General features: G+C 37.5%; 1 protein-coding gene across 1 annotated transcript in view; it reads right to left on the bottom strand.

The window, feature by feature from the left end:
- Window positions 1-18,184, bottom strand: part of plch2a (phospholipase C, eta 2a) — a 162,224-nt gene that overhangs the window by 6,489 nt on the left and 137,551 nt on the right. The window contains exons 12-22 of the mRNA XM_077224548.1: window positions 16,238-16,390; window positions 14,030-14,128; window positions 13,621-13,721; window positions 13,429-13,514; window positions 11,152-11,337; window positions 10,759-10,866; window positions 9,532-9,656; window positions 8,328-8,412; window positions 7,139-7,285; window positions 6,929-7,008; window positions 3,395-3,725 (exon numbers count right to left, since the gene is read on the bottom strand). Of these exons, the coding sequence (XP_077080663.1) occupies window positions 3,395-3,725; window positions 6,929-7,008; window positions 7,139-7,285; window positions 8,328-8,412; window positions 9,532-9,656; window positions 10,759-10,866; window positions 11,152-11,337; window positions 13,429-13,514; window positions 13,621-13,721; window positions 14,030-14,128; window positions 16,238-16,390 (1,501 nt within the window). The remainder of the gene's footprint in view (window positions 1-3,394; window positions 3,726-6,928; window positions 7,009-7,138; window positions 7,286-8,327; window positions 8,413-9,531; window positions 9,657-10,758; window positions 10,867-11,151; window positions 11,338-13,428; window positions 13,515-13,620; window positions 13,722-14,029; window positions 14,129-16,237; window positions 16,391-18,184) is intronic.

The raw sequence follows: 18,184 nt of genomic DNA, 5'->3' as shown, positions 1-18,184 counted from the left end.
AATGATGATAATACTTTATTTGTCCCCCAGTGGGAAATTCGTTTTTGGGCATACATTTGAAGCTACGTAACAAGATGACACATTAATAACAATCACATACAGTAGTCATGTCATTCACGCTAAAATTCAATGTATGATGAATATAACACACATCATGATGAAACAAATGTTAAATCATTTCAAAACAATAAGTCAAACTTGCTTAAGCAAAAAGCTGTAAAGTCTTTTTACCTGGTAATTGGCCAGCCCCTCAGTTTTGCACTAAGGATAGAAAGCATGCAAGAAGGAAGGAACAAACAAACAGGCATTTTAACAGGAGAAGTGCAGAATGAAACAGAAGGACTCAGTGTAGTAAAAAAGGAGATGGTACACCAGGAAAATGCGCTGACACAACATGAATGCTTTGTAAGATACCCATAGATAGATACACAATAAAAAGAATGAGGGCATGGGAAGGTTAATGTTTAGAGATCTAATTAGTTGTAAGGACCAGGAGGGTTAGCACCAAAATCACGAGGAGCTGAGAACCTACGATGTGTGTGATACCTTTAGGAATAAGAAAACACAGCTGCACCCTCTCATTCATAAATCATATGATAAACTCCTCCACCCCACTCCCCCAACTCACACATCAATATGCAAGAACATAACTATAGTCAATATTCCCAATAGAGAAAACCTGTGATTTCTAGACCTCCCCCAGTTGTAACACCAAGCATCTGGTTTGTGTTTGCTTAAGTGCTTGGGAACGGAACACATCCTCACTTCTTATATAAGAGTCTTGTGACTCTCACAGTCTTGTGACAGCACTACCGTCAGTTATTTGGCTGCATTAATAGAGAAATAAATGTATACAACGAATCATGTACAGTTTTACCAGTAGTGTTACCACATCTTTTGATCAGTGAATTTTAATTTTACACATAGACAAATGGTATATCAGAAATATATATGAATTTTATCCACTATATAAATTTTCGTTGTTATTATTTTTATTACATTTTATTAGTTTCCAAGACTTTTCCAGGCCTGGAACTCACCATTTTAAAACTCCCTTGTATTTTGAGATTAACCATGACCTTGGGAGCCCAGTAAGATGAGATCCCAGACAAAATTGTTATTGCTCAAAGTTTGCTCTTCTATAGCTAAGAATATTTAGCGGACTTGTCATTTAAGTATCAAATTATCTTTGTCTATTCCTATTGGAGGCAAAACAACTGATTTCAGACTTTGCTATCTAGGCAAATCTGAAACATTGTTGAGTTCTACTGTAATTGCTCTCTATTTAATCTCATTGAATTATAAGAAAAACATATTTTCTTTCTTAAAGGGATAGTTCACCTAAAAATGAAAATTAGCCTTTGATTTACTCACCCTAGGTATATATGACATTCCTCTTTCAGACGAATACAATCAGAGTTATATTAAAAAATGTCCTGGCTTTATAATGGCAGTGAATTGCTGTATCTGTTTTTAAGTCCCTAAAAGTGCATCTATCCATAATAAAAGTGCTCCACACGGCTCCGCTGGGTTAACAAAGGCCTTCTAAAGCGATGAGTTTGTGTAAGAAAAGTATTCATATTTAACACGTTACAAAGTAAAATTCTAGCTTCCGGCCAAACAGCCATATGCAGTCTACTTAGGCCTAATGCGCAATTTACGTAACTTGTGACGTCGGATGTAGGCGTAGCGTAAATATCAGCAGTACGTTGCATTACTTGCGTAACTTGCGCTTAGATTTAAGTGGAATCCGTATGTTTGTTTGGCTGGAAGCTAGTTATTTTTCTTTATAAAGTTTTAAATATGATTTTTTTTTTTTTTACACAAACTCATCCCTTTGCTTCAGAAGGCCTTCATTAACCCCTCTGAGCCATGTGGAGTACTTTTATGATGGATAGATGCACTTTTATGGACTTAAAAACAGAAACAGCAATTCACTGCCATTATAAAGCTTTGAAGATCCAGGACATTTTTTTTATATAACTCTGATTGTATTCGTCTGAAAGAAGAAACTCATATACACCTAGCATGACTTGAGGGTGAGTAAATCATGGGCTAATTTTCATTTTTGGGAAAACTAACCCTTTAAGGAATGCTATGTTGTTATCAGGTCAAAAAGCTGATGAGGTTTTACAAAGGGAATTACGGATCACATATCACAGTAATTAATGCGAATATTGGCAAAACCTTGCTCCAAAATCATTTCACAAATCAATTACTTCAAAATCACAAAGAAACAATAATGGATGCCCTAATTGTGTGAGCTAGTGAGTTTTGACCCCACTGTCTTGCCTGCAAATCTGGTTTTAGGATATTTAAGGACACATAAAACAAGGAAATGGTGGGCAAATGCACAATAAAACAATACCCAACAGTAATTCTTAATATACTGTGATAGGTTCTCATTGATGACATTGCACAGTGGAGATGAGCCTTCAATGAGATCCACACCACCCACAAGGTCTTTGGAGGGTATTTGTTGGGTTCCATCACAACCTACTGAAATCTATATTACAGAGGCACTGGGACATTCTAAAACTGAAGATCCATCTAACTGCGCACACCTTACCAGTGAAAAACAAGGGGGATTTACTGCGGATCTCCTCCATTTTCTGGGCAAACAGAGCATTCATCTCACGCTGCAGTGTCCCCGCGGCCCGTTTCCGGTTCTCCATTCCATGTGGTGGAAAGATGGTGGGTAGATCAAGGCTGGTCAAACTGTCACAGCTGCTAGAGTCACTGTCAGACAATCTCTTTATGTCATTCACAGATCTAGTCTCACTGTAGTTGCTGCCATAGTTGGGTGGGGCAGGGCATTGCAGACAAAGGCTAGTTTTGCCGTCTGGAATTGGAGGAGGTGGGGTGCATGGGGACTGAAAGAGTCGGCGTGGAACGCTACATGAGCGAGCATTTCTGACAGTTAGGTTTTCAGTGGGGTGAAGGGGTTGTGCAGCCAATGTTTGCCTGAGCTTTGCCCTTGATCTAGGTAAGGGTACAGGCTTCGGTAGAGCATGGGGGTCTGATTTGGGCTTTGAGTCAGTTTGGGCCAAGGCTTGCGGTTTGAGTATGGGCTCTGGCTGAACTTGTCTGGAAGCTGTTGGAGACCGAGATGCCCTTTCAGGTCTAATGGGAGCAGGAGTGCATTGGATGAAGGTGCTTGTATCCTTCCTCTCCAATTCAGGACTCTCCTTGGAACCAATTACACACTTTATGCAATTGGAAGTCATCCCAACCCGCCCGTAGCTGTTGATAGAAACACGTGCAAAAACACCCGGCTTCTCATCCAGTGGATCCTGGAGTCGCAACTTGTTGGCTCGCTTCAGAGGTTCGCTCACTGCACCCCTGTTTCTGTAAGGTGTAGCACGGGGCTCAGGATAAAAGAAAGTACTCTTACCTTTACTGTCGTCAGGGTGAAGCTGCCCGTTGGTGCCATGGCCCCATGATTTGCCAGACGCGCTATCTCCATTATGGTGGACAAGTGGCCCCTCTTCCGATTCTCGCTCTTCACTGGCACCCTCCGAGCTGCAATCTTTTGTGTCAATGGAGATCTCAGGGAAGCCCCTCTTGACTTTGGGTTGGCCCTTGGTGGGAGCACTGGCTGTGCGGCGCAGGAGGTGAGCACCGAAGGTGGTCTTACGTTTGAGCAGAGCAGCAGCATGGCTGTCGAGAGACGCCTGCTTTGGGTTTCTGTGAAACAGTCCTTTTATACCACTGACTGCTCGAACCTGCAATGGGACATCAGAAAAATGGGTAGTTAACATGAATCTAAGAGATGACTTATGGAATCATCTAAACACTATAACAAATAACTAGGCTGTCACTGAATTGTTTACAATTTAAAACATATGCGGAGCTACTCTTGCAATCCCCTTCACAATTAATAATAATTCTTCTTCAAACTTATTAACCAAACAAAATATGTCTACCAAACCAATTTTGACTTCTGCCCAGCTAGGAAAAATAGCTTAAACCAGTTTAAGGTTGTTTGCTGGTCCTTAGGTGCCCTCCCAGCCTAGCCAAGCCTGACCAGCTGGCAAGTTCCCAAGTGTACTTCTAAAGCCATCAAACCAGACCAGTCTGACAAATGGAAATGAGGGCTGCATTCCCAAATACATCAGAAGGCAATTACTTATTTGATCTACTTGTCGAGATTGGTGGCCAACTAATCATATTGGATTGGTTTAAGCTTTTTACAGCATAGAATAGGGACAGAAAACACTTTTTTTTCTTACCTTCTACATGATCAACATCATTTGATGAGTTTTTTTAGTTTAAGAACAATGATAATTTACCAAGATTTATCCACAAATTGTCAGTTAAATTCTGTTATAATATAATGCAACAATTTACTGTATTAAATGTGTTACCTTTAGAAAGCAGTGACATTTTAAATAACAAATGTTATCACAGATGTAGCAGAATTTAGAATCATCAGACAAATGTGGGTGATCAACACAGATCTTTAAACATGAAGATGCAGACAATGTTGGGAAATTGTAGTGGCAATGTTAATAACTGAGAAATGTGAATACATGTCAAGTGAAAGGTGACAGGACATTCATGTCCAATCCTCTCTGATGAAAAAAATGACACTGGATTATCTGTTAAAACAATGTTGGTGATGCCTAGCTTGTTTGGAATAGAAAAGCAAGGTATTGAAATCTTTATTATATTATGTTAATAATTACAGAGAGTTATTTAAGATTTTTTTTTCTCAAAATAAACAGCCATTTCTCTGCATAACACCCAGTGTCATTTCATGTACCGTGTTCAAGTAGATCCATGTGAGAGTTCAGCCATCTGATCTCTTCACTAATGATGCATCAAATAACTTCATGCATTTGCTAGTAAATGTAGTGCATTTATGCTAATCCACACAATTACGACAGATAGCTTTTGAGAACATAAGATATTTTTTGGCTAAAAAAAGGATGTAAAAAAAGTACCTGCTAAATTCCAGCTCTTATAGTAGACCCTCATAGTCATGGATAGGAATAGAGAGGATGTAACGCACTTCACAAACCAAGATCAACACATTTCTCTCATGGACTCTACTGCTTGAGTGCTCTATTACTGCGAACAAGGCATCCAAAGCCCTATCATTGCCCTTAAATGCCCTGAGTTAGGTGAAATAGGAGTGAATGCTGTCACCTACTATATGGACATTGACACTGGATCTGCTTTAGGGGTCAATGAGAATGCAGCCAAGGAAGGAAGTCACGATTATGTCACAACTCATTTTGCATGAGTTGGCATAGTGAAAGCTAGCAAATGAACCAGGGCTAAACCGCTCACTGGGGGGAACGGGAGGGGTTTGCGAGGAGCATGCAGGGTGCTGATTGGGTCTCACTACACCTGAGTTTTGAACGAGGATCCTAATAATTTCCTGCCTCTATAGACAGCTAAGATGGGTGCACTGAAATCACAAACATAAGAGAAAGAGAAGTAAGAAAGAGAGAAAGAGAGAGAGAGGGGAAAAAACAGACAAACTACACAAAGAACATTTGTTGTTGACGCCGAATGTTAAGGGGACAAATTATGGACAAAAGCATGGCATAAGTAAGGAGTGAGCATGTTTACAACATCATGTGTCACTTTGTATGAATAAGGTATAAACTTTTTTCATTACTTTTTATAGCATTATAGATGTAAATATAGATATATTTGATAAATCTAACATAACATTAACCTATACAATGAAAAATAGGTAGTAGATACAGGTCTGCATCACTCCCATTTAAATGGTTATTAACAATTATTATGGTAATTAACAATTAAAATAGTTGTTGACTGCATTAATTAAGACAAATTGAACCCAGTTACCAAGCTGACTTGAAGTAAACAATAATTTTATGGGAATTTATTGGAAACACACATGCATATCAGAATGGGTAACAGGATTGCAGAATCAGACTGCTGGTATCACTGCTAATATCAGTCAGTAGGAGCAAGCTGTCATGATTCCTGTCTTGTATTCCCTGATCTTGTATGGACTTTTATGTTATTTCCTGTTTTGCATCATATTTTGTAGTCCTATGTAGTTTTTATTGTTGATGAGTTATTATTCCTAGGTGTGTCTTTTTGCCAATCACCTATTGTGTATGTATACCATGTATACCAATGGGGGTTCCTCATGTTCCTTGTCTTGTGTTGTCCTTATATGGATCTTATGTCTGTACGTGCTGGTTGTCAGTTTTGTTTGCCTTCCTTGCCTGTGTCTGGATTTATCAGTTTTGCCTGAATTTACTTTATGTTTGTTTGAATAAATGTTTGCTGCATTTGGATCCTACACCTCTCTCTCTCTCTCTCTCTCTCTCTCTCTCTCTCTCTCTCTCTCTATATATATATATATATATATATATATATATATATATATATATATATATTTTGAGTTGCAAACTACATATAAATTTATTTTTAAATGAAACAGCTCATATAATATTTATTTTGACTTCATGAGGTTGATAATCTATATTCCTTTTACTGATCATTTGTTAAAAATAAACAAAAGAGTTTCAGGTCCTGTTTTGTATTGTATAGATGCTATATGAGTCTATAATTATAAAAAAGTACTTTGATAAAATTAATGTTTTAAATGAGTAGAAATAAATAGTTACAATTAGTAGGCAGGGAATCTTTCAAGTATTTTTTTTTATGTTTTTGAGTTAGTTGTCTACAATACCCTTTAGCTACGTTAAGAACCTACTGCGACAATCTTCAACAAATTATTAAAACTGCTTATTTACTGAAATTTGCAATGCCTAATGACCAGAATAAATATTAGAAAGTTAGAGACTTTTTTCCACAGTCTTTTAACACATGATCAGAACACAGTCTTTTTTGAATTGCAGATTAACAATGCCAGATATGGCCCTTGGCACACAACAGCACCAAAATATTTGTTCTGTTAACCACATGAGGTGCCCACCTTACTGGTGATGTCATTCACTGCAACATGAACAAAGATGGAAGCTTCCTCCATTCCTTCCAAATACACATGCCGGTAACCTGACAATCAAATATAGACAGATAATCAGGCATAAGCAGTACACTTTAATTAATGATGGACTCAATACTTGACAAACATATATGGCAAAGATTAAGGTAAAGATTAAGATATGTAAAATTAAAATGGTACCTGGAATCATACTGTTAAAGGCGATGGTCCTCTGGCCAATAAAATCTTGGCCAATCGGATCATGATCCCAAACCAGAAAGCGTATAAGAGCAATCTCTGGCATGTGAAGAGTGAAAACGAGTGTCTCCTCCCACATAGGATTAAATCCTGAGAGAGAAAGATGGAGGATGGGGTATTAGAACTAAATAGGCTTATTTTATGCAGAAATAATGGAAAGGACTGGAGGTGTCAAAATGTTCACATTCACCTACCTTTTTCACTCAAACAAAATTACCTGCTTGACATTCCCAAAACAGACAAAATAGGCCACTTAACTGAAATTGCTTTCCTCAGTGTGGCTGACTTAACTTAACGTTACACTCAAATGTTACTGTCATGGACTTGTCCATTGTTTTTAACACAGTTAATCAACAGATATAGGGTCCTTCTTAGACAAAAAGCTCTAACATACAAGTTGACAAAGATCATTTTCAATATCCTGTACCCTATAGAGTCTGAGGTCCCACATGGCTCTATTCTTGGGCCAATGTTGTTCTCTTTTTTACCTGGTGTCATTATGAAAAACAACCCAGACAAGAGTGAGCAGTTCCTCAACAATCCCTTCCAAAATTATGGCCCTTCATGACACTTTGTGTTCCATAACATAAAGAAAACCAGCCCATTTCCAAACCTCAATTGCACATAGACACCCCGAGAAGGTAATCTCTTTATGAGATTGCATCTACATATCCCTTAATAGTCTGCATTTGACAACATCCAAAATGCTGTCAAGTTCCAATTTCCAAATGATGCTATACAACACCACTAAATCAAACCTCCACTTTTCAAATAATACTTAATGACACTTCAAATCTCAGTCACTTTATTTGTTTTATCTTTAATTATCTCAGTACCGCTTTATATGGACCTGTGAATCAGAAAATAAATGAAAATGTAAATCAAATTCATGAATTATTGAATTGTTTGGTTGCCGAGTGATGTAGTTTGAGGTGAGATCTAGTACAAGTATCATGCATAAATATACTGCACCTCTTCCAAACAAATACACATTCAAACGAACACTCCAAGTAATGGCCTCACGGTTTAATGGCACTTTACTAACAATCTCCCAACAATTAAAGGTTAAATGTGCAAACTGTGTTGTTTGTGTGTATAATATAGAATCTGTCATGGAATATTGCTCTCTCACCGTTGTCATCAACCACTCTGGTTTGCTCTTTGCAGCAATCCACTGGTAGACCAATAATCTCCACTTCCACAAATGGGTCAATTATCTAAAGAAGAAGCATGTAAAAAAAGATTTAAAACAACCCAAAATCAAACTATGCAACTAATGTTATTTGTTACAGTACCTGTTTAAACATCTCAAAATAATATTCCTCAAAACTTCTAAGGGACACATATTTGCTTCATACCTGTGTCATTTGTAGGTAGTGAGAATACAGTTTAAGCATACTGTAGGCTATTACCTTGTCTTTATGGTGATTTGCTATGGTCTAATGATTATATAATTCTTAGTGAATGATTACATACTGTGAGAAGGCCTGATTACATGCAGGCTAACAGACTATATTTTCTTCCTTAATAAATGAAACTAGTTATCAGTGCACATTATTCATGAAAATGTTTGTGGATATCATAGCTTATGTTTCGCAATCCATTCAAATCCGGATGGATAGAAGGCCCTGGCATTATTCCTCACTGAATATTCCGTTTCACACTTCACATTATGGAAGTTAAATGCATTGTAACAAATCATAAATATTTCTATGGTGTGTATCAAAGGCATTTGAATCAGTAACGATCCAATCTGTAATGCTCATAATGAGTGAACTTTAAGCAATCTGATGAAGGTTATAAGGCCAATGCACACTGCAACAGACACTTCGTCTGATTTTTTCGGATCAGTGTGATACCTCTGTTGGTGTCTGTCGAAGATTGTTATTGCAGATTAAACATGCTGAATCGGCCATTTGACGGGTCATGGAACGTCTGAGACGTGACATACTGCAATCTGTGTGAATTGGCCTTTATATTTCAATTCAATTGTCGTGTGCTTAAAATGTATGCTAAACTTTAGATCAGATCAGAAGCTTATAGGTTGCATAATTCTGAATTATTCTGGATAAGCAACATGTTGTGTGGTTTGCTTGCAATGCAATAGAGTAGATGGGGTTGAGATTGTGGTTGAATTCACTATTGCTTTTGCAGTCCCACAAAACAGCATAAACTTGTTGTGAGGGACAGCTTCAGTAATAATAATGGGATTGGAAATATTGTCTATTATTGTGATTCTGTTTGCTTTCTGTAAACAACTTCAATAACTTCAATTTTTGTTGTTCATGCTAAGAGGACCATTTGAAGTTGACTATTTAAGCACTGTCATGATTTACCTCTCCGCGGTCACCCAGCATGGAGTCTTTGGGTTTGGGTAATTGCTGGCCACTGATGACCTTAAGAACCAATTGTTTTTTCAACCGACCTGGTAAAGGATCCTCTGCAATTGGATTAAAAGAACCTGCAAGAACAAAGGATAACAGAATTCAAGAATTCTTGATATTCAAGATCTCAGAACATCAACAACTCTATTGCAAAATAGATTCCAAGTTTGCCTTGCTTACTAGTGTTGCTTACAGCTTTGAATAGCTAACCTTAACTTTGACTTGATCTATGGAATGATCGACTGATCTATAGAATATTGTTCTGAGTTCATTGTTGTCCATCGTTGCCTGTATTGGACATTTGTTTCTTGTTCATTTCTTTAATAAATGGCATTATTTTGTTTAAATAACAATAAATGTAATTTGCTGATATTAACATTGTATTATAATGATTTTGTGATTAATATAATAGTAAAATCTGAATGGAATATACAGTCAAACCAAAAATTATTCAGACACCTTTAACATTTCTCACATAATCACAGTTTATTCGCTATTCTTTAGAAAATGGTAATAAAATATGACAAGAACTCTTTATATTTCACTGGTTTTGGCCATCCTTCTGTTAGACTGTCTCACAGATGAATTAGGTTGAATAGCTGTCAGCTGTTAAATTTAACTACACAATTAGACAATACCAATTTAGGTCAACCAACTACCAAGCTATGCTTAATTTGTTCAGTCTTTGGTGTAAAAAGGTCACATTAGCAATTAAAGAAAATACACTTAAGCAAAACATGGTCAGGTCAAATTGTCTGAATAATTTTTGGTCACTAATTTTTATACCTTTTACTAGTAGTCCACCGTATGAAGACATTTTGTGTATAATATGTCACAGTTTAATTTATTTTGCTACCCTCACTTACATTATCAGACATATTATCACTGTAAAGCAGCTTTGAAACAGTCCATATTGTTAAAAGCGCTATATAAATGAAGGTGACTTGACTTGACATAATGAACTATGGTGTCCTTCACCCACTAGTAAAAAAATATAAAAAATTATATCTGATGTCTGACATTTTTTTGGTTTGACTGTATAATATATAATGGAATAAAAAAAATACAATGCAGCTACACTATAGTGAAATATAACAAAATCAGGAAGATATTGTGCACTTACAGACATACACAATACAACTGACTAAAAACTATCAAACTAGGAATGCAGAAACTCACCTTCACACATGCAGACAGGTTTCTGGATGTAACCACAGTTGCCATTGCAATAAAACTTGGCTCTGTTGAGTTGTAGCACTCTGCCCTCTGACTGGTAGTTCAAAGCAACTGAAAGAAAAAAAAGAAAGAAGAAGAAGTGACAATTACGATTATATTTACTAGCATATCTGTGGTGTAGGGCCATTCCAGCAATTAAAAAAAAAGTACCTTTATTTATTATAAATAATTCCTGTAAATCTAGTAGTGTCTTCAAAGAATTGAACCATTTTCATATTAAATTTAAATGCTACAATAGAGTAATGAGCAGCAGGTTCCCAGTATGTTTCAGACATACGGTTTATTCTTGGCCTCTCCAATAAACATAAATATTTGTTTGTGGGTGGACTGGCGTACCCAGATGGCAGCCAGCGTTCCAGAAGGGTTGTGGGTTGAAGTTGCTGGAGTCCACGCGATAAGGGGAGGGGTAGATGCGGGAGAGCTGGCGCTGGTTGAATCGGACGAACTGCACTGGCTTCTGCTGCATTAACTGATGGGCCTTGGTCTCGCTCATCGATGACACCTGCCAACTGCAGCTGCTCACTGCAGAGCAAACCACATGCAGGAGGTGCTGACAACATATAAACACTGGACACAATTGTTTAATATTTTGTCACAACTTAATTTAATTGTGTTCAATCAACCTAATATATTTAAAACTGAAGTTTACTTAATTAATGTGTGAGAAAACTACATGAATCATTTTTGTTGACAACTAACTGGGCAGTGTATCTGTAGTTCCCAGCATGCTTTGCAAGGGACTGCATTAGGAGGGTAAATTTAGGGATTAAAGTGTTATTTTATGCGTTTTTCTGTAAATGGAAAGATGTTGCTAGTTAATGTTAATGTTTAATATTCAGTAATGTTAGAAACTTAGAAGACTTTCTGTAATGTTTTTGAATTTTGTGGTTACCATTATGCAGAAGAGTGGTGAGTGACTGTCTTTAGTTTAGGGCTGTTGGCACTTAATATATTCTATACATGCATCAAACCTCATTTGCAGACCTCCATAAGTAATATTCAATATTACTCTGTAAAAAAGTGTTTTTTATTAAACTGAACACTAGTAACTCCTATCATTGGACATAACTGTAGAGTCAAATTAGCCAAAATTATAATGTTGGCGATTTTAGGCAGGGCAAAAATTAAATATAGTCATCCTGACAAAATATATCTAGCAGGAATGACTAAATTAATTTAAGTTTATACAGCAAGAGTACAACAAATAATTTCAAACAAATAAGATTTTGTTGGAAAAATCTAATTCATTCTCGTGGGAAAGCTTTCCTTAATTTAATTAAGTTCGTTCAACAGCTTATTTTTTTGAGTGTGAGTGCGACTTAAAAATAATGAAGTAATCAAATAACAGTAAAATGTAAAATCACAAATACAAAAATAAACAGACATATTTACCAACTGTTTTTTTCTTAACCCATTTCCCAAGTGAGTTTAAAATTGCACAGCTGATCACATGAATTTTTTGATAATAATAAAACACTGATTGTTGGAGTACTTTTTACTATTTTAAAAATAGAAAAAATACTACTAAAATACTATATGTCTTTTCACTTTAAAATTTAATGTTTAATTAAATGCTGTTTTTTTGTAATTATTTGTAAAATCTACAAGACATTTCTGAATGAAAATTGTTTCAAAGTAAATCCTACACCATTTTTTTATTCAGTGTAATTTCTTTGTGTAATGATCTTTAAACTGAATTTTAATATAACCTTTAGTTTTAATATAACCTTTAGATTAGTTTACTTCAGAATTAAACATTTTCTGATAATCTAATCATACCCATGTCATCCAATGTTAATGTCTTTCTTTCTTCGGCCAAAAAGAAATTAAGGTTTTTGAGGAAAACATTCCAGGATTTTTCTCCATATAGTGGACTGCAATGGGGTTCAACGGTTTGAAGGTCCAAATTACAGTTTCAATGCAGCTTCAAAGGCTCTACACTGTCCCAGATGAGGAATAAGGGTCTTATCAAGAGAAACGATCGGTCATTAAAAACGAAACAAAAAAACAAGTATACTTTTTAACCACAAATGCTTGTCTTGTACTAGCTCTGCGATGCGCCACACATTAAGTTGAAAGGTCATGCGTGTTCCGGTTCAAAAATGTAGGCTAGTGCAAAAAACTCCATCTCATTTTCACCTCCAACTTAAAAATCGTCCGACATCATTGCATTACCTTTTATTTATTAATTTATTTATTTTGTAAAGGGCGTTTGACTTAGTCTTTGCAAGTTCGCTTTGTAAACACTAGGTCGGTACTTCCCCCTACGTGACGCTTGACCTTTCAACGTGATTACGTAATGCGTGGCACATCGCAGAGCTAGTGCAAGATGAGCATTTGTGGTTAAAAATTATTTCAATTTTTTTTTTTTTAGAAAATGACCGATCGTTTCGCTATATAAGTCCCTTATTCCTCGGCTGGGATCGTGTAGAGCTTTTGAAGCTGTATTGAAACTGCAATCTGGACCTTCAAGGTGTTGATAACATTTGTATAACCTATATGGAGAAAAATCATGGAATGTTTTCTTCAAAAACCTTGTCTTTCTTTCTTCAGTCGAAAAGAAATTATGAACATCTTGGATGACATCTTGGATATATTTTCTGTTCTTCTCACCTTGTGCCTCAAAGTCTGGTATGCCGACAGATTTTGTGTATACCAGATCAGAAAGTGCTCTTGACAACTTCATGGTTTTTTTCTTTCTGTTAAAACAGATTACAGTTGCATGAAAGTTGACACAAAATATTTAAATATTTAACTGACTATATACTGTATAAATTCACACATCATGAAAAATTCTAATAGTACCTGCTGTGATGCACTGGTGCTTTAGACGCCCCACTCGAGCTCTCCTGATCGGTGTCCGTATCCTCAAAACTGGAGGATTTTTTCAGTTTACTTGTCTTTTTCTACAGTGCACAGATAGAGTTGAGGTGATGCAGTGTTAATTAAGTCAATATGTAAGAGACAGCCAAACACAATTGGAAAATAAACTTCGAATGGGTGATAAGGACTCACAAAGCATTTATTACACAGCTGAATCAAGTATTCCAGAGAGCTGTACACACACATTTTATTATTTCTATTAATCATTCATTCAGTATGAATAATTGATCTATGCAGCAGAGGATGTATTTTTCAGTGTGCAGTGTGTTGTTATGGGAAGAAACATTGTTTTGTTGACTGTGGGTGCATTTGCTAAGTAATCTATAAGTACCTTGCGTTTGGAAAAGCTCCCCATGAAAGATTTAGACACACGTTTGTTGCCACCGACGTTGGCCTCATCTCCAGTGTCAGTACTGTCTTCTGCTTTCCCCTGAATTCAAAATATAGATGCACAGCAGTGAAAATCTGGACAGGGGTGTATACACTAAATATACACTAGACAGTTAAACACTCGGTGTGCAGTTACAGTAATACTAGATACACTTTCTGCCGCGGATGGACAACAGACTTATTTTTTGATACAATGATCACTAGGTGGCGGTAGCAACCTATTCAAACAGGATTGTTCTTGCTATTTCCAAATGGTTGACTGTGCTGTAGACATACTCTAACACTAACAAAAAAAAAATATTTCAGTGTCCATCCTATCCATAACAAATAAGCTGCAAATAAGATATGATCATCCACATTTACACATAAGTCCATTATTCAGTATTTAGCAAATTGGTCCACCTTGATGAATGACAGTTAGCTACTTAGTTACAAGGCTCGACAGCCTTAGTCAAACGGGTTGGCGCGTATGGTTGGGTTGCGGGGAGATTGTGGTTAGGTCTCAGCAGCAACTGTTGGTTTATTTGTATAGGTTGTATAGTATTTACAATCATTACGTTCCTGTGTATATTGCGTGAATGACGGGTGGTTGGGCAGATATTGTGTTTTGTGGTAGGTGGTATGCCATACGGAACCGTTGCCACTGAAACTGCATATTAACGCACCAGTGGGGCTCGACAGCCTTAGTCAAACGGGTTGGCGCGTATGGTTGGGTTGCGGAGAGATTGTGAGATTGTGGTTAGGTCTCAGCAGCAAGAGGGAAGTAGAGGTCAGTAAGCTGGGCTGAGTTGAGTGGGGGACGGAGGGGGGTGACTCTGGGACGCCAGAGTCACTGTCGAGCCCTCTTGAGGTGTCGTGGGCTAGTCGACGAAACACTGAGGACGGAAGGTGCCCACTTGAAGACCCTAGAGATGTTCCCTACTCCGCTCAATCCAGAGGGTTGTTATGGGGGACCGCACTGTGGTTGCAGCCGTTGTGTGTGCTGACGCGCAATACACTGTATTAACACCAGACAGAAGTTTCACGTCACTAGATGGAAAGAAGCGTAAATGGATGGAGAAGCATAGGTTACTGTAAAGCTACGTCTTAGTTGGTGATTATCTTGGCGAAAGCCGAGTACAAATCAGCATGAAGTTTTAACATCTACTCTCGTGTAATGGAAATCAACATAGGTCATTTTTAGAAGTCTTAAAGGTACATTAAATTCCTGGTACATTCCTGAGTGTCAGGAAGTGGGTCGACTTTAGGGGAAAATGCTACAAAAATGCCCTCCTTGCCTATATATCGTGGGCCGTCAAGGACGGCAGTGTGGCAGTCCTGTGTAGTTGTCTTATTTAAATAGGCCTCAAGTCCCTAAATAACCACACAATACACATCTGTACAAGGGCAGAACTAACCTTATTAGGGCACTCGCTGAACAGTTTACATGAGTGAAAGGTAAGAGAACTAACAATAGTATTTTGTCAGAAATTATGATTATCATGGTCAATTTTATTTTAAAGATTAGTTTTAAAAATGATCAGCTGTTACAGTATGTCATTTGGCTTTTAGGTTATAGTCTCCTTTTTCTCTAAATAATAAGTGTATAAACCGATGATTAATTCAATTGAAAGAAAATTTTGAGAAATGAATAAACAAACTACAATGATCCAAGTGCATTAAAATAGAATAGAAAATAAAACACAATGCAACAAAAGTGAGTAGGCTGAATTTGTTTGCACTTACAAAAAATAATAAATAATAAATAATAATAATTTTACTCAGTATTTTGTCTTGTTTTCCAGTACAAATATAAAAAAAAATCTTAAATAAAGATAATTTTACTTGAGTAGCAAAATTACACACAAAAAAATGTTTTTATAAGAATAAAAATAAAAATAAGAAAAAATTAAACTTTAAAAATACAAGATTATTTTTCTTACCTTACGGGCATTTATTGTTATATTTTAGACATAAACTCACTTAATTTTGATTGTGTGACTAAGTTTTCTCAAGTAAATGCATCTTGATTTAAAAATGTTTAGATATTTTTACTGGAAAACAAGTCAAAAATACTGAGTAAGAACATGATTATTTTTTTTTGTATTGTGTAAATGTGGTAACATTTCCTCTCCATGTAAGCAGTTTGGGTCAAGTACAGCGTATTAACCTTCTGCGGTGATTTGTCATGTTTTCCCGTGGGCGGCAGGGCTGCCATGGTAAAGTTATCTGGATCTTCCCGGTCACGAATCTTTGACTCCTTCATGAGGTTATCTAACTTTTTCTTTGCAACATTTTCCGCCTGCTTCCTGTTCATGGATGTCTGTAAAGGAGTAGACACAGAGAGAACTGAATTTGAATGGACCTCATGTGACGCCTTAAAATTAGCATTGCAGTAGCATCTGCAGCCCTCTACAGAGAACATCAAGTTCAAAACCATTCATCAAAATATCCAGGTCAGTTCAACTTAAGTCCTTGACCCAATTTTACACATACAGAAAAATTCATGACAAATATTCACTTACAAAAATGTCTCCCTTTTTTCTACATTACGGCACTTAACAGAGAGAGGAGCTTTCATCTAAAATAGATGAGCCTTTGAGGTTTCTCTAAGAGCCCTTTGCAAGCCGTACAATTGAAATGTGCATCTAAAATAACATGCCAGACATAGACGGACTTGAAGGATTGAGGATTAGGGTAATTCTCATGAAACTTTCAAGAATATGTCTAGGGGATATTTTAACCCTAAATTAAACAATAATATTAAAACACATTATATTTTGCATTTAGAAAATGAAGACTAATGACATTATTTTCATGATAAACACACATTAAATCTCTCCAACAACTGTTAGTAATAGTTCTATAATGTGAAAAAACGTACTCGGTTACATACGTAACCTCGGTTATCTTTAGAAGAGGGAACGAGTATTGCGTAAGTTGCTTACGCTATGGGTAAAGTCATCTTTTCTCGAGATATTCAAGTCAAAAAATTATCCAAATTTTTCCATCTATTTCCAACGCAGTGCAGCAGCTAGCAGACCTAGAGCAGGCAGTCTTGCTTGCTCATTGGTTGCCCTGCGGCTACTGCAGCAGCCTACAACTGAGCCTCGCGCGTGACGTCACACCCAATGAGGGCGCCTGGCCCTTTACACGTCACATCCCGCCAAAAGGGGTGTGGTTTGGCGTATAAAATCAGGCTCAGTAGGCAGCTCACTGGTTTTTATCGACTGAAGCGAAAATCGCTCCTGGCGCCTGCACGGTCGGGTTACGCAATACTCGTTCCCTCTTCTAGATAGCAATAGCATCCACTTTCCATCTTGACAGGCTCTGTTTCGAGGCGGCAAGACCTTTGGTGCGCCCACCAAATGAAACAAAGAGCTACTCCAAGCGCCTGAAAGGGGCGGAGCGCATGATGTAAGCCCTCAAAGCTCTGACAGGGCAGAGGAGATTAACATCGCTCTCACTATCGGATGCTGGCAGAGCCGATAGAGAAATGACCTGCACTCTGAAGGGAGTGCCCATCACCTTAGAGACATAGCCATGTCTTGGCTTGAGGATGATTTTAGAGTCATTTGGTCCAAACTCAAGACATGCAGCGCTAACAGACAGCACGTATAAATCCTCCACACATTTAACTGATGACAGAGCTGTCAAAAAAAACGTATTGAGCGAGAGGAACTTCGGGTCAACGGAGTCTAGTGGTTCAAAGGGGAATGCTTTCAGGGTCTCTAGGACCAAGGAAAGATCCCACATGGGAACCGACGGGGGTCGCGGGGGATTCATCCTCCTGGTTCCTCTAAGGAAGCGGATGACAAGCTCGTTCCTTCCTATTTACCGACCGCGCGCTGACTCAGACCGTCGAAGGCGAATCTCAAGAATGGCCTGTGACGGTGTATTATCAGAATCTGAAAGTATGCATCTTTCAGATCGAGAGAGATAAACCAGTCCCTCGGGCGAATTTGTGCGAGAATTTGTCTAGTCGTGAGCATTTTGAACGGCCTTCTCATGAGAGCTTTGTTCAAATATCTCAGATCTAAGATAGGTCTTAGAGCTCCGTCCTTCTTGGGTACGAGAAAATAGCGGCTGTAAAAGCCTGACTCGCTCAGAGAAGGAG

Source organism: Siphateles boraxobius, unplaced genomic scaffold (assembly GCF_051911475.1).
Source record: "Siphateles boraxobius isolate OS27281-9 unplaced genomic scaffold, OSU_SipBor_1 9, whole genome shotgun sequence".
Lineage (NCBI taxonomy): Eukaryota > Metazoa > Chordata > Actinopteri > Cypriniformes > Leuciscidae > Siphateles > Siphateles boraxobius.
The sequence above is the reverse complement of the archived record's forward strand: the minus strand, read 5'-3'. Positions and strand labels throughout refer to the sequence as shown.